General features: G+C 28.1%; 1 protein-coding gene and 1 long non-coding RNA gene across 2 annotated transcripts; one reads left to right on the forward strand and one right to left on the reverse strand.

Moving 5' to 3' along the window:
• Window positions 1–205: 205 nt before the first annotated feature.
• LOC126555081 (uncharacterized) lies at window positions 206–952 on the forward strand. Its single transcript, XR_007606762.1, has 3 exons — window positions 206–552; window positions 633–722; window positions 806–952. It is a non-coding gene; the product is annotated as an uncharacterized LOC126555081 (long non-coding RNA).
• An 8,682-nt stretch (window positions 953–9,634) lies between these two features.
• On the reverse strand, window positions 9,635–10,384 carry LOC126555084 (uncharacterized). The gene has a single exon (XM_050210049.1). It carries the CDS (start codon window positions 10,382–10,384, stop codon window positions 9,635–9,637), a length of 750 nt encoding a protein of 249 aa, XP_050066006.1.
• Window positions 10,385–25,299: the final 14,915 nt, after the last annotated feature.

Genomic DNA, 25,299 nt, shown 5'->3' on the forward strand with positions numbered 1-25,299 from the left:
ATCAAAAACCTCCAGATTACTAGCGCTTTTAGCGGAATTTGTGGTATACCATACAGTCATATTATTTTTCAAATCCCGCATTTTTTTTAAATAAAGTTGATGTACAAAAAATTAATCATAATTATTGTTTGTTGATTACTGGTATTGTTTGCCGCAAATAAATGAGTATTTATGATTTAGTGGACTATTTATAACCACTTATCAGTCACTACTATCTATTATGTTCTGGCTTCTTTTGTTATTTTGTTATTTTTATAGTAATAGACTATAGAGTACTACATATTTGCATTGTATATTAGTATATTTCGTATTTTAAAAAAACAAATATTTTTTTTTTCAAACATAAATATGCCAAACTATTGTTGTGTGCGAGAACTTCATACCATCTCCAAAACTATTTTTAAAGTACCACAAAATGAGGATATGAAGAAAAAGTGGGAAGAAGTGTTAGGATTTACTATTAAAAAAAGTTACCATATTTGAGCTACTCATTTTGAAGACTCTGATATCATCAGTAAATGGAAGTCTGGTCAAGAGTCTAATAAGTACACGGTAAACTAATTTTTAATATTATTTTCAATTTTTATCAGTCGTTAAAATTACAATATTTTTGTAATATTATCAATATTTAGATATGTTTGAAAAGACTTCATTTAAAAAAAGGAGCAATTCCTGTTCCTTGTAAAAAAAAGATTTATTCACAAACTTTGGAAAGTATAAAAGTTAGTTAAGTTTTAAATATAGTAATATAATTATAAATATAATACAGCATTTATATAAAATACAATTACTTAATTTATCATAGGATAGTGAATTAAATAAGGCATGCACATCTAGCTTGGACAGCACATTAGATCTTCCTCATACGGATACCTTAAATTCATTTAATTTAAGTTCTCCAAATATTGATTTAATAAAACATGATCACTTGTACTGTATTCAGACATTATCACCTAAGAAGAGAAAGGTAAAATAACTAACTACATTTTGTTATAAGCAAAACATAATTTGTACTTAAATTTTTAACTTTATTTTAAAACTATGTTTCTTGTTGGACAGAAAATTATTTTTATTTTACTAAAATTAAATTGTAGGTATAAATTAGAAAGTTGTATTAAATTTTTATATATTGATGTAATGATGGTAAATTCTGTTTTTCAACTTATTTACCAAAATATTCAAACAATACATTTACCAAATAACTGGTACTGCAATAAAAGTATAGAATACATAGAATATAAGCCAGTTATTGCATTTCATAAATTAAGTGCTTTCAAACCTAACTATAAAAGGCATATTGAAAAACAACTTGTTTTAAACGAAGGTATAAGTAACAATATTGTTCGATTTGATATATAATAAATGTATATTTAATATATAACTAATCTTAAGAAGAAATTAGTTAAGGATGGGTATTTTATGGACTTATGGGGATGATGAAGCGATCACTCTTCTTAAACAATAACAATGTAATTTTACTTAATTAGGTTGTAAAGTAATCTTACATATCAATTATAAAGAGGTTACAACATCAGATAGTGGACTACCAGATACTGCCATAAAAAATATTGAAGATTTAAAATTATATATGTACACTCTGGATGAAATTAAGTTTTGTCAAGGAGCTGTTTCTTCCATAAACTATCCTGATATAAGAGCATCATTTGGAATTCAGTATATAAAATCTAATGGTTATTGGCGACATAATAAATGTTTAATAGTACTGAACGATGACAATAGGTAAAGTATAATATACGTAAATATTTAATACTTTAATATATTGTATTTATTTATAAAAAGTACATACAATATAATTATAAAATTAATCTTATATAATAATTTATATTATAAAATATTACCATTAAATTTAATATTTTAGTAAATGTAATGTTTGTTCTTGGTGTAAACGTTTGGTATACTCAATACAAAAGAAACATACAAATTTACTTATAAAAAAATAATTAGAACATTTTACTTTCCTAATAAAAACAAATTCACTAACGACTTTTAAAATCAACCAACATCATAAGGGGAAAAAATAAACGTACACAAGTAAAAAAAGAAGTATTGCAAAATCAATTAAACCAAATGAAAAATGAAATGAAAAATATAACCGAAAAGAATCTTGATGAATTGTTGATGAAATCAAATATTTCCCCGGGTCAATGTGAAATGGTAAAGGAAATTTATTCAGCATCTAAAGTCAAAAATCCTAAGAACAGACGTTACAATGAAAATTGGATGCTTTTATGCTTGTTGTTTCAGATTAGATAAACAAAATAATATTAATTTAAATAAAACATCATAATAATATAAAATAACATGTTTACCTACCATAGGTCTCCAGGAGGGTATAAGTTTCTCAGAGAACAGAATTTGCTACCTTTGCCTTGCGTAACAACCCTTAGAAAACATCTATTAGCTGTTAAGATTGAATGTGGGTTTGATGAAAAGTTTTTCAAACTTCTAAAAAAAAAATTTGATGTGAAAAATAAATATGAAAAAAAGGTTATACTGGTATACGATGAAATTTTTTTAAGAGAAAATATAAATGTCAACTCAAGAACCTTAACATACCATGACTTAGAAGACTTGGGAGATGATTTTGAAAATAAATCATTGGAAAAAGCTAATCACACTCTTGTGTTGATGATTCAAGGTTTAGCTGAGAATTTACATCAACCTATTGCAGTTTTTACATCAAGAGGATCAGTGAAAGGTATCTAATTATAATTGTAATTAATACAAATAAACATTATGATTAATTACCCAATTATACAGGAATCGATCTGGCTAAAATAGTCACAAAAGCCATACTGCTTCTTGAAAATGCAGGTGTAGAAGTATTAGGGATAACGAGCGATGATGCATCTACCAACAGAACATTGTGGAATGTTTTGGGTGTAAGTGGGAAACTAAATCAACTTCAAAATTCATTTGTGAATCCATTTGACAACACCCGAAGAGTGTTTGTGTTTTCTGATGTGCCACATTTACTAAAAACAATAAGCAATCGGTTACATGCTAAAAAAACTCTCCAAGTAAATTATACAACATGCATTAATTTAATAATATTGTGCAAGTTATAACTTTATAATATGGTTTTAATTTAAAGATTTGCTCAACACTTTCTCCAATTCAATGGAAAATATACGAAAATGTATTTGAAATCGATAGCAAGGCAATTACTAGAGTTTGTCCAAAACTAACAAAAAACCATTTTCAATTGGACAACTTTTCAAAAATGAAAGTGAAATATGCCTCACAAGTAATTTTTTTGAAACCCATTTATAAATTAAATTATTAAACTTAATCTACCCTACACAATTTTATGATTGTATTTTAGGTGTTTAGCAAGTCAATGGCAGACGGCATAGTGTTTTTTAAAAGTAAACATTTTTTTGGATTTAATTGTAGTGAAGAAACCGTTAAATTTACTTTATTTATTAATGATTTGTTTGATGCCCTTAATCGAAAATTTCCTTCAGAAGGGATAAGAAAAGATAGTAAAGATTTACAGGTTTCACAGAAGTGTTGTTTTGTGTTGTATGTTTAATGTTTGTAGTAGAATAGTCAATAGTGCAGTATTTAAATATTTATGTCTTATTTTATGTATATATGTAATTAGAGTTGTTTGTACTACACGTCATTTACAAATTATGTATTTTTAAAGGTATTAAATGAAGCATTAGAATTTCTCAACAATTGGGAGAGGAATTTAATCAAGCAGATAATAAAAGACAATAATTTCCTAACTAAACAGACTTCTGAAGGTCTCAGAGTAACAATTCAATCAACGATTGATTTGGTGAACCATTTTCATGCTAATAGTGATTTAAAATATGTATTGACAAATAAATTTAATCAAGACTGTTTGGAAGTAAAATATTATTAGTCATGTTAACTTTTAAATACTATTAATTTACATAAGTGATATGTATTTTGCATTATAAAAAATCAATAAAAATTTTCAGAAATTCTTTGGTATCATTAGACAGACATCTGGACCTAATGATCATCCTTCAACACCAACTTTCTTACAGTTGTACAGAATACTTTCTGTGTATTCCATGATTAAACCACCTAAAACTGGTAATTGCAGTATTCTAAAAGGTATACAATTTTATATTAGATTTAAATTGTTTTATTTTAAACTAAGTACCTACCTGGCTATCTAATTTCTGTTCAACTGACTTTTTTTCTTTAGAAAATGTTCCAATAATCACCATAACTGATTTAAAAAATATTGTTAATGATGAGAGTAATTTAGTAGAAAGAAATGAAAAGATTTTTAAACTCAAACAAAAGTTAAATAATATTATCGAAGAAGACTGTTGGACTTTTGATGATGTATTTACTGAACGCAGTTACAGTAATATAGATTCTTCAGCGTTTGAATGTATAGTTTACTTTTTAGCTGGGTAATTATTAAAAAAGCATAACAAACACAACTTATAATAGCTTATAAGACTATATTGATATTTAAAAATAATAATGTATTAATTCAACAGATATACTACAAGAATAATATTAAAAAAACAAAATGTGAAAAGTGCATAAATTGTTTAAAAACAGAGTATGGGTAATCAAATAATCAAGCTGCAGATTTGGTTAACTTAAAAACTAGAGGGTTTTTAACTCACCCAAACAATACTTTGTACAAAATCCTAGAAACATTAGAAGTATGTTTCATAAAACATGCAGCATCCCTTAATCTATTGAAGACACATATGAGGAATTCTTTCAAACAAATGACAATAAACTAACATTTCCATGTGGAGTACATAAAACAGATATGTTGACTGATATTTGTGTTACATACATCACTATGAGAATGAGACAGTTTAGTTATTTAAAAAATCAAGGTGTTAAAAAAGTAAACAAATGTAAAAAAAAAGTTTTAAAGTTGGTTCATACAAATATATAATGTATTTTAATGACGTGTGTGAAGTTGGGTGACCAAAGCTAGGTGACTGTTTTTCAGACGAATAGTGATAAGAAACCTTGTATGTGTTGCTGCATTATGTTTAATTCCAGGCGCCAAACATTTATATTGCCATTTCTAAGTTACTTCACCGTTATAAAACACAAGATAGCGCAGCTATGTTGCTAATTTTTATAGCACAGTAAATCGCCAGGTGTTCCCAGTGGAGTCGCCAGTGGCTTTAAAGGAGGGCCGAATATAGGCGGAGATTGGGGGGGCTTAGCCCCCCAAAAATATCGAAAGCCCCCCCAAAATTATCAAACATTTTTCATAGTATATAATATTAAAAAAGTCGGCAAGTGGGTACCGCTCTGCTGTACATTAGGGGGTGGGGTGGACCTCGGACTGGGGTAGATTAAATTTGAATGCAATGATAGGTATCATTGTATACGAAAAACGATTCTGAACGGAGATGATTTGTCAGTCTAGAATATATTATAATTAATATTGTCATATATTCTATTTTGAAACAAATATTTTATTTTTCAATTAGGACGCATTTGCATTTGGCATGGTCAATCAATTTTTCCAAAAACATTGCATGTAGTATCATAATTCACATAGATAATATCTATGATAATTCATAATACCTTATATTATCATAGATATACCTGGTATACCATATTTTTTTTATATAATCACATATAATACACAGATTTCTATATAGAATATATATATATTAGTATAGAAGTCTGTGATATAATATTGTACACAGCCAAGGTTCTTAGATTATAATCTATAAACCTTGCACAGTAAGTTGTAATCACAGAATAGATTAAAAAAAATTTAATCTATTCTGTGTTGTAATGCTGCAGCTGCTGATATAGATAATACACTTTATCTAGATCTGTGATATTTTATGTTTTGTTTACATTCCATATGTTGACGTTGTTGGTTGATTACGGTTTTTAAAATTTTATTTCTATTATGAATTAACCATGACGTATTAATTGTAATCGTTTTAAATTAATATGATTCTACGTCGTATTGATTCCTTGTGTAACAATTACATATTAACATCAAGACGAGCCATTTCTTAAAGATTTCATTATGTAAGTTTAATAAGTACCTATCACATTAATTACTTAATATTTACTTATAATTATGTATTTTGTTTATTGTTTAGATATTACTAATGGCTGAATTTTATCATCAAATATGCATATTATAGTGTAACCAAGCTCAGCTGATGTTATACTCAGTGTACTATAATACAATTAGTTATTAGTTTCTCTCAACTGGTAGACTTTAGTACAGAGGTATTCCAAATAAATTTGACCAGATTACTATGGACTATTTACAATACTAATAATTCAAATTAAACCATTAAATAAAGTATTTTTTTTTTATATTTTATAAAAATAACAGTGGATTAATACATTTCTTAATTCTAAGTTCAATAGATACAGAATTTTGTATCACACAGCACATTGAGTAATGATAAATTGTTTATAAGATTCATAGTTCACAGTACATCAACGATATCAACTAATAAAAATGTTTGCACTGTTAAACACAATGAAGGCCATTGAAAGATTCATATACTTTCAACCCTTAAATTGATTAAATATTTTGAATCTGTAAAAAATAACAAATTTAATGTAATAAATTAGTATAAACATAATATATAATAAGTGGCTTTTTAAGTATTACCTAACCTAACCTTTAATGTATTATATGTATTATATATATTCAAAATTGTGAGTATTCGAGTTGTATCATAGTTAAATGTACAATGTAAAAATGAAGTATTGTATTATGAATAAATAAATTTAAATAAACTCTGATTATTTATTTTTAGTCACTGTATATTATTATTATATACTGGCACAAAATTACAAAATAAAATGTCCTAAACAATTTAAATTATGTATGGAAAATAACATCTATTATACAGGCTAGTCATCTAAATACTTAACACTGGAAGATAGGCTTTGCTGTATAACTGATATTATATAAGTTATTAAAATATGTTATGATCCTAGGCGAATACATATAATGAATGTTGATAATCTTAAGACCGCACAATTAAAATTGTAGTTTGTATTTGGAGGATTGAATACAAACATACATAGTTAAGGTATTAAGGTCAGAAGTGTGGATAATAATATATAGTTCGATATTATTTAAATAAAAATAAAATCTAGGTTTCTGCTTATGTTAAAAAATAACAATTATTATAAGGTTAGCACCCTCACACTTTTTATCCAGGCTTGGGACTGGCAACTCATACATAATATTATGTAAGTGAATAGTTGGCGGTTTATACGTTCCTTTTTGAATCCAATAACAGTCAGATTGTATACTTACAGGTTAAGTTTACAATTTATTTTTAGCTGTGTTATGTTTGTTTTTTTTCCAATTGGAAAATATTTTTACATTCTTTTTAGAATGATAACATATACATCTTTGCTGTTGTTTGGCCATCTTTTTTCTGCAACTATTGTGTCATTGGCGCAAACCAATTGGAAGTTCCTTGTCTCAGGTATGCAATGTAATGGCCAGAACTTGTGTTTTCTCCCATATGTAATATTGCAGCTTGAGTTTTGTATTGTGCTCCAGCAATTTCCAAAATAGAGGTGGGTACGCCACTAAGTTTTAGATCTGTTATCTTGTTGGGAACAAATTGACCATTTACAAATGTTGGAATAAATAGTTTTAGTTGAATTACTATATACTCATTTGCCACTATTATCTGATGTTTATCTTCAGAACTTCCGATGTTATTACAATTATTGCATTTGTAGTCATCTAATGTATTCCAAACATTTTGATTTGTTGAAAATAATGTTTGCAAAGTTTGTGATCTGTGCTGTGGAATCTCAAAATGTAGAATCAAACTTGTAGGTGCATTGTTAGCCGTTGTATGTTTACAAGTATTGCAACGAATGGTATACAATTCTTGAAATCCAAATAAAGATTCAAATGTAGGTCTACTACGGTCCATAAGTGCTTCTAAAAATTCTATACAATCTTGTTGCTGTTGCAGAGTATATAATATTGTCTCATTGTCCAAATATTCTCTGATTGTTCGAGTATCACATGACCCACTGTTACTTGTATATTCGTGTAGGCTATGTTGAAGTGTTGGTCCGAGTTGATTATTGCGAATTTCATTTACAAGAGATTGACAATTAAAAAGAACCTGTATGACAGAATTAGCATAACATGACACACCATCAGTGTTAGTAAAGCCACAAAATGTACTACTTGATGTTATGTCAACTTTATTCTTAATACTTGATATTTTTATTGTTTTTGGAATTTTTTGACACAGTTGCATTATCACTTATTGTTTCTAATAATGAACCTGACCTTATGTTGCAATTTTCTGGAACTTTGAGAGTATTACTATTGACCTGAATAAATTGAATATCATTAATTATGATATTATAATCAACTATTTTGGTTGATTTAGTTTTAGTTTCTGGAACCAAAATAGTGTCACTATCAACCTGTATGAACTCAATATCGTCCAAGTTATTATTATTATTATTCAGGACCTTAGTTGATTTAATCGATTTTTTAGATTTTTCCACAGGAAATCCATCGATTGCAGGAACGTTTGGTTTAATAAAATTGTTTTTGACTTCTTCTTGTACAATTTGGTCATCAACAGTCTCAGAATATTTTTCTATTTCCTTGAAAGTATCTATGTCCATAACCAAAATAGGTCTGTGATCACTTATGAGGGACTCGTACACCAAAGCCGCAATGTCAACATTTGTAATGACATTGTCAATGGTTGTTCCGTGATCTGTAGTAATACCGTCAACCAATATTTTGTAATTGAAATGTTTTAATATTTGAACTAGTTGTTTTGGCGGTTTGTTGAAGTTTATATTGAAATCACCAATAAAGATAACATTGTTTTTGGCGGAAGCTACCGTTTCAATGAAATCACAAAGCTTCTGTAAAGGAAAATTTGGCGATGAATAAATCCCAATATAGGTAATATTTTCAATGATAACTTCAATTGCTTCTAAGTGTGTGTTTTTCTTTTGATCTTGAAGCAATGTTGTGCTGCAGGTTATTTCTTTATGATTAATGGATTCTCCAACAAAACAAATTGAACCACTTTTACCATTTGCATGTATACTGTCTATTCTACAGCATTCAGTATGGTTCTTAATGGTGTATGTGTCAGTTGATTTTGAACCAGTTTCTTGGAAGAACATTATTTTAGATTGTAAAAGAACGATATCCGCATTAATATGAGCTTCATATTTTTTTAAAGACCTTATATTGTGTGACATGCAGGAGAGTGGCATGTTGTGTGTCATAATTCTAGAAAAGCATGGAATAAGACACAACTTGGTGTCCTGAGTCTGCACATTTCATGTTCAACTTTTGCAGAAGGTTTTGGTGGCTTTGCAGGAAAGTAGTCTATACGCAAACCTTGAGCCGAAGTTGCTCGACTACATCCTACATATAACATATTACACTTCAAGAGTTTTTGAGGTATATGAAAAGCTACAGATTGATATGTGGCACCTTGACTTTTGTGTACCGTCAATGCCAAAGCTTCCACTAAGGGCAATTGCATTCTAGTTACTTTATGGTGCTCTGCATTACCAAGTTGAAATTCTAATTTTATAATTTCAATTGGTGTCCACTTGCACATATCATCTGTGTGTTCGCCTTCGGGTTTTAGTTTGTTTTTATCTTCTGTCTGGTTAGTGACCCCACATCTGGCTCATCAAACTTGATCCAAACTCTTTTTGCAACTTCTTTACCTCCTGTAGTCTGTCCTTTGTTTATTTGCATGAGTTCTCCGATTGCACCGTTCACTATGCCGTCTTCGGTTGAAATGTTTACTATCACCATGTATTTAGCTGTTTCTTTTAAAACTAACCTTAAAGCTAAACCCATAGTCTTTTGTCGTGGCAGTTTCTTGGCAGATTCAATATCCGATCGTTTCGCAGACGTATCAATGGCTTCGGATATGAAACTAACTTGATTCATAGAGTTAAGCACTCTCCTGTTCATTTCGTCGACTTCGTAATTAGTAGCCCAAAGATGCATTACTTGTGGTTGAAAAGTAATGTCTAGGTGGGTTATAAGATTTTGGAAATATTTTACATCAGCTTCCTCCAACTGTCCTCTGGCCAACTTTGTTAACATTATTGCAAATTGTTTGTCATTTTTTTGGCGCATTATTTCAGTCAACTCATAAAACTTGAATGTTTCCCAAATAGATTTAATCGATAACATTTCTACAGCACTTGGAAATTTAGTCAATATTTCTTCAAAACTATCGTACAATGGTGTTGCTAATACCGGTGCTAATTGAAAGAAATCGCCAAACACTATTACATTTATGTCACCAAATGGTTTATTTATTCTTAATATAGACCTCAATCGTTGATCAATGTATCCCAGTGTTTTTATGCCAACCATGGAAATTTCATCAATTATCAAAAGTTTTACATTGGCAAACTGACAACGTAGTGTATTTGAAATATCTGAACTTAACTTTGGTAACAATCCGGCAAATTGATTCAATGGTAGTTTGAACTTCCTATTAAGTCTTTTAACTGTTCATTGTCTATCAGGTGCACTATTATCTTACCACCATCTTTAGGTGAATCTACATCTGATGTATTGGTATTTTCAACATAATCTCCAACATCGTTTATTAGTACATCGTCTGGTACCCAATCTTCATCGTCTACAAGCTGATTGTTGTTACGGCCTTGTTCTCCTTCTATTTGGATTTCATTATCGTCTAATTGGGTTTCTTCTACTTTATTAAACTGTTGGTACAACTTTTTTATTTGATCAATGTTTGTTTCATACACTTGTTTACAGTTAATATCTAACAAATCGGTTTTTTCATTGCGCCATGGTAAAAATAACATAATATTTTCTCTGTAAAAGTCTTGTTCATTTTTATCCACATTAAACCTAACATACCGTATGATTTTTCTGATTTTACGTTTATGTATATACTTGTTTGGTTTTCCGATTAGAGTGGAGTCAATCGGATAAGTGGTATCAGGTTCATTATCAGTGTCAGAATCAGAACTGTTTTTAGCCGGTTTTTTTTTACCGCGAACTTCATAATTGGAGCCAAATTCTGCTAAAGTTACATCTTCAAGACTGTGTGGTCTACATGAATAGTATTCATTGAGACCGTCAAAAAAAATGTCATCAGATTTTGGATCCATTTCTCCTCTAACTGCCATTGGTTTCAACATTCGAGTTCTTTTATCAGGATGGCTAGTGTTTATAAATATATACCCAGTTGAAGTATTGCATTGCTTCATACCTAAGCAAGTGTACACTGCTTCCTGTGCAGAAATTTCCTGACTCCCTGAAAAAGTTGACGCTATCTTTTTCAGTTGTTCTTTAACCGATAAATCAGTAGAAGACTTAAGATTTTCGACAATGTCTCTCATTAGTTTTGATATTCCACGTTGGCTTTTTCCAATATACTCGATTACATATCTAACACAAGAATAAACGTCCAATATGAACTGTATATCCATGTTAGATTGCCATAACGGAAATAATTCTTCATTGAATCCAGAAACCATTCGTTGTTTTATTGTACGTTTTAGAAAAACTGTTGGCCGTCTGATAACAGTTCGAATAATGGATTTATATTCATTAACATCTTTAATTGACAATTTTTGTAAAATGTCTTCTAATGATGGATCTGAAGATGAATCACTGTCCTTGAAGTCCCTGAGGTATTGCAGAAGTTGTTTCATATTGTAGTGTACGAATTTTTTTTGTGATCGGATTACTTATGTCTTCTGTTAGCGGAGTCAATATACAGGTTTCATTCATTGGCGGATATGGTATGTTGAAGCGACACTTTTTCATTTGTTTGTCTTTGTCAGTTCTGTAACAAGTGTGTGTATGGCTATGAGTATTTTTATGCAAATACTCATGGGCCGGACTGCCATCGTCTACCATACACGTAATGTATTTGTTGATAAGAGTTACACATGCACCAAAAGTTTCTGGTTTGGCTGGGTCGAAAACAGGTGCATTGTCTAACCACAATAACATGTGTACATGTGGACTGCCCCTATGTTGATATTCGACACGATAAAAGAAATGTTTCACACTGTGTTCTTTGAAAATAACATTTTTGGACTTGATCAATTTAAAAAGTGCTCTAAACCTATGATCAAAATAAGTAGCACAAACAACTGGGTCTCGTCGAATTAAATCTGATTTTTGTGCATAAGTTAGGACAGTATCATCAGACAACGTTTTGGAGTAACGCAGTTTATACAAAATCTTTAACAGATCAGTCCAAGTTGATTCACTAGGGCTAAATGTTAAGAATAATGTCGGTTGACCTTCTTGACGCACCATGGCAAAAACATTTTTTCTCATCGCTGCAAGATATGAAGGTGAATTTTGTACGTTGTGTAACATTCGGTATCCTTGATCGTTATCTATAATTTTGTTTAGAACAGCTGGATTTGCTACGTCATTCGCAGTTGTGTTTCCTTTTTTGTTTTTTCGTAAAACAATTTGCACATTGCTTGCAATTAGTTTTTGAACTAATACTTTGCATTTAAAAAACAAGTTAGATGAGTCCGATGCAAACCTTCGATCTACATTCAGCAGTTCAGACCTTACTACTTTTGAATAATTTTTTAAAGGTGATTTATTTGTACGTGGATGCCCACCAAATAAATCAGGAAAAGCTTTTTCCTCTGCATGGTCATCAATAAGAATAGATAACGGTTTCATGCCTTCACCTGGTGCAAAAGAAACAAAATCACAGTTTTCAATCATCGTGTCCATTGATCCCGGATTGATTGGTTCAATATTTGTGTCTTCATCGTCTGTTTCTTCACTTTCGTGATCTGAGCTGTTTTCCAAACTTTTTGTTGTTTCTGACACATGCGCCAGCCAATCTTTGTCTATTCAGCATCTTTATATAGAGGTTTTTTAATCAAATCATTCAATGCTGATACGACTAATGATGGTCTGACATTTTGATAAAGATAATGTTGTTTAAAGCACGATTTTCTTTTTAATTTTACCTTCATCATCTTAACTGCAGCTAAATTTTCGGTACGCCTTGGCAAAATAGATGTAGTCTTAGTCAGATCTATTGGAACATTGATAACGTTACCTTTGATTTTGAGCTGTCCATCACTGCGAAGACATTTGAATATTTTCATAAATGGTAATCTAAGGGAAACCATTTGCTTTTCTATTTGATTTAATTGCGTAACTGAAGACGGAACACTGTTTAACTCATAACCATTTCCTATGTACAACGGAGGAACTTTGGATTTTTTTATATGCGGAAGACAACTTGTACATATCGTCACAGTACTCTTGGCATCACTTGGAATTGACATCCCAATCGATTGAAGATACCAGAGTTGCATTTATTGACACTGGATGGGAAACGCAATCTATGACACGAATAACATTTTTCTGATAAACCTTGAGACCTTTTCAAAATATATTCAGATATCAAAACATCTTCCTTCTGCCTGGTTTCATTTAATTTTTGCCGTTCTCGTTTTTTATAAGATATTGAATTTGGTGTTTTTTTTTTAGTAGATACATTTTGACATAAACTACTATCTGATGGTAATCTTCGCTTTCTAATGTTTCGAACATTTTGAATTTGATATGTTTTTTTGAAAACTGGATTTTCCATTCGTTTCAATCTGTTCTTCACACTGGCGATCTGGTTGGCTTTTTTAATATCCGGATCTTGCAGTCGTTTCAACATGCTCTTACGACTGGCGATCTGGTTGGCTTTTTTAATATCCGGATCTTGCAGTCGTTTCAACATGCTCTTACGACTGGCGATCTGGTTGGCTTTTTAAACTCCGGATCTTGCAGTCGTTTCAACATGCTCTTACGACTGGCGATCTGGTTGCTTTTTTAAACTCCGGATCTTGCAGTCGTTTCAACATGCTCTTACGACTGGCGATCTGGTTGGCTTTTTTTACATCCGGATCTTGCAGTCGTTTCACATGCTCTTACGACTGGCGATCTGGTTGGCTTTTTTTACATCCGGATCTTGCAGTCGTTTCAACATGCTCTTACGACTGGCGATCTGGTTGGCTTTTTTAAACTCCGGATCTTGCAGTCGTTTCAACATGCTCTTACGACTGGCGATCTGGTTAGCTTTTTTAAACTCCGGATCTTGCAGTCGCTTCGACCTGTTCTTACGACTGGCGATCTGGTTGGCTTTTTTTACATCCGGATCTTGCAGTCGTTTCAACATGCTCTTACGACTGGCGATCTGGTTAGCTTTTTTTAAAACTGGGTCTTTCAATCGTTTTATTGTACTTTTTAAATTTAACAATTTTCTTTGATTTGTAGCAACAATATCATCAGACGCACGGCTTAATTGTTTTCTCAATTTATCCTTTTCAAGTTCTTGCAAATGAAGAACAATGTTTTCGCGTGATATTTGTATTGCTTCTTTTTTATTTTGTGTACGTTTACTCGGACGTCCCATTTTATGAAAAAAAAAAAAAATATATATATATAAGACAAAAATAATAATTAAAAATAAACTTACAGCTAAAAAAAAACCTTAATACTAAAAGTTTAAAAAAAAACAACAACAACAACAACAACTGCTACCTCTGTCAACCAAAAAAAAAAATACAAAATTAGCTGATAATATGAGTAAGTATATAATATTATAAAAGAATTAATTTGAAAATTACCTTAACACAAGTCGCAATCACAGAAATCCAGTAAATGAATCAAGAAAAAAATGATCTAAAACAAAATTATGAATGTTACCAAAAAGAAATATATAATAAAAACACCTGAATTTTAGTAGCACCGCTATTATAATATGATAGAGTGTAAGGACACAACCTTAACATATTTGACATTTACAATTAATATACAAATACATACTAAATTCCTAATTTATTCATTTTCCTTTATTAAATAAAGTAGTTATTTTTTTAAGAGGATGCTATCCATACATTTGTTGTCTCCGTCTTACACACGCCTGATATACCAAAATTTCGTTCACTAGTTTCAATAGTGGGCTGTTAATTTTGATATTGGAGTAAATTGACCAATTATACAATTTTTATATAATAACATTATCTGTGTTTAAGCGTTGGCTTCTATTCTATAGTTTAATTTTCAAGCGGGATATGAGCATTTTTAATTTGTGATATTTCACTGCATACTTGCTCATAGTATGCTTGAAAAAATTGAAAAATCGCCAAAAGCACAGATCATGTTCTTATCTAAAAGTTTGATAATAGGTCAATTTAATCTAATATCAAAACTAACAGCACACTATTGAAACTAGTGAACGAAATTTTGCTATATCGGGTGTGTGTAAGACGGAGATAACAAATGCATGGGTAGCGTCCTCTTAATAAATAATAAATATATCTAATATTTTAAAAATTAGGTACAATTAAAATATTAAATAATATCTCCTACTCATAGTATCTAATAAGTAAAATATGTAAAAGGAACATAGAAAAATAAACTTTAAAATTAATTATGTTTTGTTTACATTTCTTATGAATAAATCGTTCTTTAAACAAATTAATGTTATTTTACTACCAAGATAAGTAATTAGAATATTGATTTAGTTAATGAATAATAAATTCAATAATATAATTTTGTAATTTATTGTTATTTGATTATGATAAAAAATGTGTTAATATTTTTTTCAAACATGACTTAGTAAGACAAAAAACATAAACTGTTTTTTGTTCTACACACGTTCTAATGTTTTTAATAAAAACTAGTATCATACTTTTATTATGAGTAATTTTTATAAATTCACTTAATTAATATAAGTTCATTACTCTCAAATATATTTTATCACTTCATTAAACGGTATAAAAATATTTTAATTTATTATTTTTATAGAAAACACATGGATATAATTACATATTAATATAATAAAGTTGTTAGACAACTATCAATCCCTCTATTTCAGATTTGTGACTTAACCAAGTTTACACTAACCTATTCATATACAAATTTAAGCCACATTCATATGACAATAATATTATCCATTCAATTAACCAGCAAAATTGACTGATCTAAATGTTTAATATAAATAATTATTACAGTAATATTCAATAATCAAATGCTAAATATTTATGGAATCAAAAAAAAACGTTCAGAATCTAAAATTAAAGAGCTTTATTTATATTTAACTATTATAGGTATTTATTATTGTTTAACACGAAAATCATAATATACGAGTACTTTTTAATTGGTAATCAGTCAAAAAGTCTATGGAAAAAAGTCCGAACACATGTTTAGTGTCGGACAAACAAAAAGTCCGAATACAAATTATTCTATTAAATTTTCATTTATAATTGTATAATTTATTATCCATTTTAATCATTTTAATAGGTATTTTAATATACATGTTTATCTAGAATCTAGATCTATATAATGTTTGTTCTTTTATATAATAATCGTGGTAATATTGATTATTGTTTGTAGGTACATAATATTATAATTTTATGGTAGCTAACATGTAGGTAGACATACAGCCACATATCATAGCGATAGATATATCTTAGAATTTAGATCATATACGATCTAAGAGATATTTAATATAATATAATAATTAGGTAATTAACTATAGTAGATTTCCGTTTTATTTTTTTTAGTTATACGAAATAATAAGAATAAGAAAATAGAAAAAAAAATATTAGTTATAAAGAATATTTTGTATTTTCCGAGTTTTTGTTAGAAACTAAATAATGTGCTAAGGATTTTTGTCCGACTATAAAAACTGAATCCGGACTTTTTGTCAAACTTTTTTTAAAACGGACTTTTCTTCAGCGATTAATTTTAGTTAATTGCTGTATTCATAAAATGTACAATGTAAATACACACTACACAACTTGATAAACGAAAAAAATTATTCTCATACATGAGGAAATTCTTGACATAGGTACTAATATAATATATATATACGAATCCGATGATTGCAAAAACGTCATGAGTCAATTATTTAAAGTTTTGGATAATTTATAAAAACTGTAGAATATAAATATTTTTGAAACATAAATTAATTTAAGAAAAAGTACTTATTAAAATATATCATACACCTACTAATAATACTACACCTATAAAGTCGGTTTTTTCACTCAAAAACACATGATATGACTATTATAGTAGGTATATACGTTTTTACTAATATCTCAATTTCAAAAAAAAAAAAAAAAAAATATATGACTCGTGACGTTTTCTAAAAACATCGATTCACAATATTTTTTACTGAGCATAATATTCAGTTTAGCATTTGAAAATTATTGAAGCATAAACTTATAATAATTTGTATAAATCTATAGTTATAAATAATTTATAAAAAAACATAATATGGAGACCAAATTATAATTATAATTTGATTTTTGTGTAGTATTATCAAGCTTTAAATACCAACGCAAACTGATATTTACAATTAAGCAAGCTCCACTACTATAGGCTACAATATTATTAAAACAGAAGAAGAGGCCCAAACAATATACAAATAATAATATTAAATAAATTTCATTCAAAATCAAAGTATGGATCTAAAACATGATATATCTTTCGGATCACCTCCCGTAAACATACCACTGCACCTATGTAGTATGTACCAACCTACTAGGTAGATATTAAGATTATAAACTTAAGTAGTTAGTAGTTACTCACCAGAAAAACAATGTATTTATTAGATATATAAATGTGTATGAAAACAAGTCCCTTCCACATCGATTGCTAAAAACACACTAAATCAGAATTTACAGAATTTAAAATAAAATATATAATCGAATAGTTGTTGCCAATAACTATAGGTAGAAAGGAAGGTATAGAAAAAAAAGTATTTTGATATTTTGTTGCGCGTGTCAGCAATTACTAAGATAACGATTACAATTTCAAAAATCCAAAAGAAATGTATTTTGATATTTCGTCGCGCGTGTCACCAATTAGTAATACGACGGCTGGAATTTCAAAAGGCCAAAACATTAGATATAACAATGAATAGTATCTATGACTTAGACCCACACCGAACAGCATCGGTAGAAAACTGGTAAAATTATACAGCGAGTACAGGCAATAAATTACGATAGGTAATGATAACTAATTAAAAAAAAAAATAAATTGTCAAGGACCTGACACATTACCTGAGACATTTATCAGTAGAGATAAACTTCCGATTTTGGCACACACGTTAAATTACGAAAATAATTGGACTATTTGGACCATTCGAGTTTGACTCAACGTTGAAGCAACACAGAAAAAAAAAAAAAAATATATTCAAATAGCAAATGTAAGTACAATATTGACGTAACTTTATATTTATATTTTATTTTTTTACTGGATAAGTAATATTAGTACACAAACAATTAGAATTTTTTTAAATGCATAATATAATTTGCGATGTTTAAAAAATGTTTCATAAGATTTGCAGTCGTAAGTAATTCTTGAACAAATTTACATCGGAGTGACGTTTTATGAACCAGTTCAGGATTAAAATTATATTTTAATTTTTAGTACCTATTATATTGAAGTTATAAAAGAAAAAATAATAGAATAGGATTTATTAAAAATAATATTTATAAATCATTATAATTTAAATTCCTAAATAAAATTGGAAAATACAAATGCTTTTAATAATTTCTGTAACTAAATGTGTTTGAAACCCATCATATACATATACCATAGTATACTTAAATCAGAGGTTCCCACCAACCTATGGTCCGCAAACCATACCTACCTACAAAATTTAAACAAATATTTTAATTTTATATTAATTATATTAATTTAATATCTTTATTAGTAAAGGAAATACAAGCCCAAAAATCACATTAACGTATTTTTATAATTTTAATTTACTTTTGATAAAAATAATAATACAATATACATTTTTTTAATAATAGTAATTTGTGTTAAATTGTTGATAAATGTAAAACTTTTACTTAAACTTGAACAATAACAAACATTATTATTATTATATATTATATTATATTATATATTATTATTATTTATTATTATAATATGTAAGCTATAAGGAATTTCACTATATTTTATTTATTCATAACCTAAATTCTAAAATGTGTAAAAAATTGATTCTTGGCTATGAGAATAAATAAAGTCTAAAATGTATAGTGGTCTGTGACGTATCGAAAGTTCTCAAAGTAGTTCACAGTGTCAAAAAAAATTAAACCACTGATTTAAATATCTTTCAAAATAGTATAGACATAGTAATTTGTATTTTATACTCAGTTCATTCATTTTACTAATTTTAATCTCAAAATATTATCCAATAAGATATATTTGTGTGACATTGTCACTGATGTCATGAATACCTGTACGGGATCCCTTGCCCAACAATTAAATTAACTCACGATAAGTACACACTGTTAAGCATTATACATACTTTTTTTTGTATAATATGTAAATAAAAAACAACGGTCATCTTTTAAAATTATATAGATTACTTTTTCCTGTATTGTCTACATACTTCTTTTGGTATTATAAATATTAATCACATATCATACAATCATGTGTTTATTTTAATAAATACACATCAATGTTTCTTTTTATACAACCATTTATTTATGTACTGAAATACTATTGTACAGTAATGAAATAATGAAACTACAAAATATAAAATATCAATGCCCCAATGCACATTTAATTTATTATTAATTTTTATTATGAATAATTTAAAAATTATTGATGTAATTTTCATGAAATTAAATTAATTTTATAATAAAAATAAATTAAATAAGCATTATTTAGGGAGTTTTATTTAAATGTATGTATTATCTCATCAAGATGATTAGATTAAAATATATTTATTATCTTATGTAGATACCTAATTATTTTATTTTTATGATCTTAACTCTATTCATATGCTAAACAAAATACCATCATTCAAAATTTGTGGACCTTAAATGATTTATAATTTATTAACAATATCAACTTTGAAATTATATATTTAATATAGTTATTTATGTATTATATAGATGTCTACAATATTAATAATTATTATTATGGGGGTGCTGCCCCCATAAACGAAGAAAAAAAAATAGTAAGCATGAAAAAGTAAATTATTTAACTTCAAACTGATTAATTTCTATTTTTTTTTTTTTTAGATGACAATCAACAAAATGTTGAGAAAAAAAAATAAAAAACCAAGTATGTATATTGTATACCTATTGAGTATGCTATGTGATTAATTTCACATACCTAATTTATTTAATTTTTTTTTTTTTTAAGAATGTAAGACGTGTAAAAAAAACATTTCGGCAAATGCCGATTACAACAGCCAACATTATAAAAATAAAAATAAAAGTAGTATACCTATATTGGATATTAAATTTTAATTAATTAAGCAATAATAACATGTATTTTGTTGTTTAAATCAGAATGCAAAATATGTAGTACAGCCACAAGGCTTGTGCTGGTGGAGACCAGAGAGCCGGTAATTATTGAATTCAATAAAACAGTTTCCTGACTAGGTGCAATTTGAATATGATTATTTTAATAATACAATTTTTTAAATTTTAGAAAACAAAAACCAAGGACCTGAGACTCGTCCTTGACTCGAAAAAAAAAATAGTAAGTTTTTTTTTTTTTAATACTTAAATATCACTATGCACATATCGAATATTTAAATACAATAATATTTATACTAAGTTCCTGTTAATTATAATCAAACCATGTCTTCATTTAATTTATTTATCAGTGGAATATCCAAGAGAAAAGTTCAAACTTCAGGAAATATTAAATTACTCTATAGTTAATTAAATAATAGGTATATGATAGTGCAATTATTGATATTGCAATTCAATTGAAATCATGGGCGCCCATTGGGGGGGGGGCAAGATAGGGCACTTGCCCCCCTGGACAAAAAATATTATGGACTTGTAGCTCAATAAATATTACCATAATATTATTATTATCTTTATTAACTTACATTTGAGAATTTTTTTTATTTTGACACCCCCCCCCCCTAAAATGTTACCTATGGACGCCCATGATTGAAATAACTAAAATGGCTCACTTTTGGTTTTCATAATCACACAATATCAAAATACATTCCACTACATTCAGACTCTCAAATATTTGCAACCAAACATTAAATGTGTATTTATTAAGGATTTTTTTTGTAATGTAACTAAACAACCACCCTCTCTCCCAAAAAAAATTCTGAATATCACTGATGTTGATAAAAAAAAAAAAAAAAATAGGATAACTATCAACAACTTCAAACACCACAATAGTGTACCACTAAAGAATATGTGTATACACTGAAGAATAAGTTTATTAAAAATATTATGTCATAGTCAAACTAAGCATTTTACTAAATGACAATAAGTCAAATAAGTTCATTTTTTATTCAATTTCACTACTAGTCTAGACATTTAGTTAAATGATTTTAAGAAATTAAAAAATATAACGATATTTTCTATTAATTATTAGGTACTAATTAATTTATATATTATATAAAAAAAAAACCATTAGTGATGATAGTGAAATTATACAAAAATGTAATTTAATAAAATGTCTGATTTGACTATATGCCTATCACATATACACTATTCATAAAACTATAGTAAATACAAAATATTATCTAATTCTGTTGTAGAACAAAGAAGTCAAATGGAGGTGGAGAGGACCAGGAGGTCGGTTAATTTCTTTGAATAAAAAAAAAAAAAAAAAATCGTTTTAGTTTTTTTTTTTTTTTTTTTACATCCTACCTATCTACCTACATTCATCATGGATCATTAAAAAAAAAAAATTCTACCTATAAAAATTACAAATTTTATAGTACCTGTTCTTATTATACGTTGACTAGTTGGTTGTGAATGAGTTGCTGGTTGAAGCAGGCAGATATGCTAGCCAGCATAACGTATGCAGACATGCACTAATAAATAAATACACTTTTTTAAATCTGCTTCCTCAGGGTTATAGGACCTGAAAATGTAGGTGAATTATGTTAATGAGTAAGTCAAAGACAAATGTGTCAAAAATTGTAACTCTCAGTGTATACCAATAAAGTTCTCGCCGAAAAGAGTATAACATTGTTAATAATACTTACCTATACATTGTGCTATTTCAATTATTGCATTGAAATGTCTAGTCCATAGTAAAGTTGCCCATAATCACATCGGTTGGAGTAGGAAATTTATAATTTATTGGCCAAAATATATTTTATTTCGACAAAACAATTTCAATGAAAAAAAAAATAATAATAATAAAAAAAAAAATCACACGTGCAGGCTACAATTAATATTCGATTCACAACCAGATTACCAGAAACCACTATTAAACAAATTAAAATTAAAAAGTAAACATACCTTGACGAAATGAGAGGTATTATAGGTTTATATTAAATATAATATAATATTATAAGTCTATGAATATACCATTACAATTAACTAAATATTTTGATTTTTGATAATCACAATGTAGGTACACTATAAAAATAATTTGAGCATAGCGACTGTCAGTGAAATATTCAAATATCACGTACCTATAACATAGAGTAATACTACTACTATATAATAATAGTACTCTATGACCTATAATGTATAAACTTACTATAAATGTATAATAATATAACATTATTTTCGAAAATTTTAAATTACATATTGGTACCACTGTATAGATTATAATGTTCAAACCACGAATTAAAATAATATACTGGATACCCAACGAGGTGATAAGGAGCTCCCAAAGTGACTTTTCATGTACAAAGGACTACTAGCGCTTCAAGGGAATTCAAAATATACTAATGTCGTTGTAATCAGGAATTGAATTATATTATATATATTTCCTAGAAGTTTTATTAATTAATTTAATTCGTGGAATTTAAACGTTGACGGTAAATTATCTTGAAAAAAGTCGCCACTAATATGATTACAAGTGCTAGGTGTAGTTTGCAACAGCTGTTTTAGCGAGTCAATTTGGGTCCCAGAAAAATGGTAGTTTGTATAGGTCGTTGGGTATCCACTATATTTTAATTCGTGGTTCAAACCACGGACTAAGCTGATATTATCCATGAACTCAACGTTTATAGATTATTCAAAATTTGAACTTCAAATGCTAATAAAAAAAAATTGTGCCTATGTATTATTATAATTTTTTAATCACTATAAGAATAACATATGAGGAACTTTGTATAAAATTTACAAGTATTTTGATAGGGCCAAAAAGATTTTATCGACACATAAAAAAACAATTTTCAGAAAAATTGAAAATTTCAGTTGTCTATAAATAGCTCAAAAAAAAGTCAAAATATCTTGAAAATTAAATCACGTAAAAAAAACGAGAATCTTAATAACTGGTAAAATTTTCAAGTATCTACGACTTATACTTTTTGAATATTAACAAATATTTAAAATCGTTTGAGGATAAATCGTTATCGTTACGCGATTTCGTTAAAATTTAAAATTCAAACGCACTTAAAATTTTTCCTATAATGATGCTTCGAGTTTTCTCTATAGCTACTTGAATGAAAACTTATGGAAAACTTAGTGTTGTATTTTTAATCCTTAGTTATAAACACAAAAAATTTTATGATTTTTCAACTTCAAATAATTTGCAAATATTCATGCTTTTGACGAATTTTTGTAAATATTTGAACTTCAAATGCTAATAAAAAAAAATTGTGCCTATGTATTCTTATAAGTTTTTAATCACTATAAGAATAACTTATGAGGAACTTTGTATTAAATTTTCAAGTATTTTGATAGGGCCAAAAAATTTTTATCGACACTTCAAAAATATTTTTTCAGAAAAATTGAAAATTTCAGTTGTCTATAAATAGCTCAAAAAAAGTCAAAATATTTTGAAATTTAAATCACGTAAAGAAAACGCGAATCTTAATAACTGGTAAAATTTTCAAGTATCTACGACTTATACTTTTTGAATAATAACAAATATCAAAAATCGTTTGAGGCTAAACTGTTATTTAACGCGGTTTTTGTAAAAATTTAAATTTCAAACACTCATAAAAATTTTTTGTCTGAATCCGGTAGAGTTTTTTTTACAGATATTTGAAGAAAAATGTATGGAGAACCTTGTACCAAATTTTCAAATCTTAGTTATAAAAGAAAAAAATTTTATGATTTTTCAACTTCAAAATTACTTGCAAATTTTCGCGTTTTCGACAGATTTCGTAAAAATTTGAACTAAAAACGCTTATAAAAAAAATTGTGACTAACGATTTTTAATTTTTTTTAGCTACATTAAAAACAACTCATAAGGAACCTTGTATTAAATTTTCAAAACTTTTTGGTCATCCAAAAATTTTTTATCGACACTTAAAAAAAATTTCTCAAAAAAAACGAAAATTTCAGTGATCTATAAATAACTCAAAAAAAGTCAAAATTTTTTGAAAATTTAACTATATACGGATATCACTGACATTAACATTTGGTGAAAATTTCAAGTATTTTCAGTGATTAGTTTTTGAATTACAACCATAAAAAAAAATCGATTTGGTCGAAAACTGGTTTTGCGTAAAAATTGCCGTTTTTCCGTCATTTTTTTTTTGTTTCTCTCGATTTTTTTGAAAACTGTTGGAAAATGTTAACTTTTTACCTCTATAATGCACCAAGGATATTCACTTTTACATCGGAAACCACCCCCCATGTTTGAAATTGGAGCATTATTTCGACTAGTTATGCTGTACACAGACACAAAAAAAAAACAAAAAAAAAAAAAACAAAAAAAAAAAAAAATACATCATTGTAAAATCAATACATTCATCACTTCGTTCAGAATCTAAAAGGTACTTATTTTACAACGATGACAAAATCTTGGAACTTTACAAAATAATATTTTTTTCCCGAAATGTTGTCAAAATAAATGTCAATATAATAATTTTATAACATAAAATAACTAAAATTTGAAGAAAGTCAACTTTTTATTGATCATTATCAAGTAAATCTTCAGTTTTTATTTATAGTATAGTATTATATTATAAATTAATAATTTTTAAAGTGCATAATATTATATAGTTAGTAATTCATATTTAGTAGTTTTGTAATTTAGTAATTTAGTAGTTGATGCGTACTGAAGAGTGAAGGTATGATAGATAATAGAGTGGGGGTGTGGGGCGAAGCCCCCACGTCTTCATTTGCAAAGCAACATTTAAGCCCCCCCTCAAATATGATCAAATCTCCGCCTATGGGGCCGATATGTTCAATTGATAATATATATATATAAGTATAACACTTTTGACCCACCTACATATCCGGATAATTGTTTTCCGTAGGACGCGTAGTCGACGGTAGTCGTGCGTAGTTTTTAATTTTTTTCGTCGAGTTCCCGGGAGAGTCGAAGAACTTAACCTACATACGTGGAAA

The sequence above is a fragment of the Aphis gossypii genome, unplaced genomic scaffold, assembly GCF_020184175.1.
Source record: "Aphis gossypii isolate Hap1 unplaced genomic scaffold, ASM2018417v2 Contig00701, whole genome shotgun sequence".
NCBI classification, from domain to species: domain Eukaryota; kingdom Metazoa; phylum Arthropoda; class Insecta; order Hemiptera; family Aphididae; genus Aphis; species Aphis gossypii.

Coding starts and splice junctions, on each gene's coding strand:
- LOC126555084 (XM_050210049.1), bottom strand. CDS start 10,384: ATGGTTGGCATAAAAACACTGGGATACATTGATCAACGATTGAGGTCT.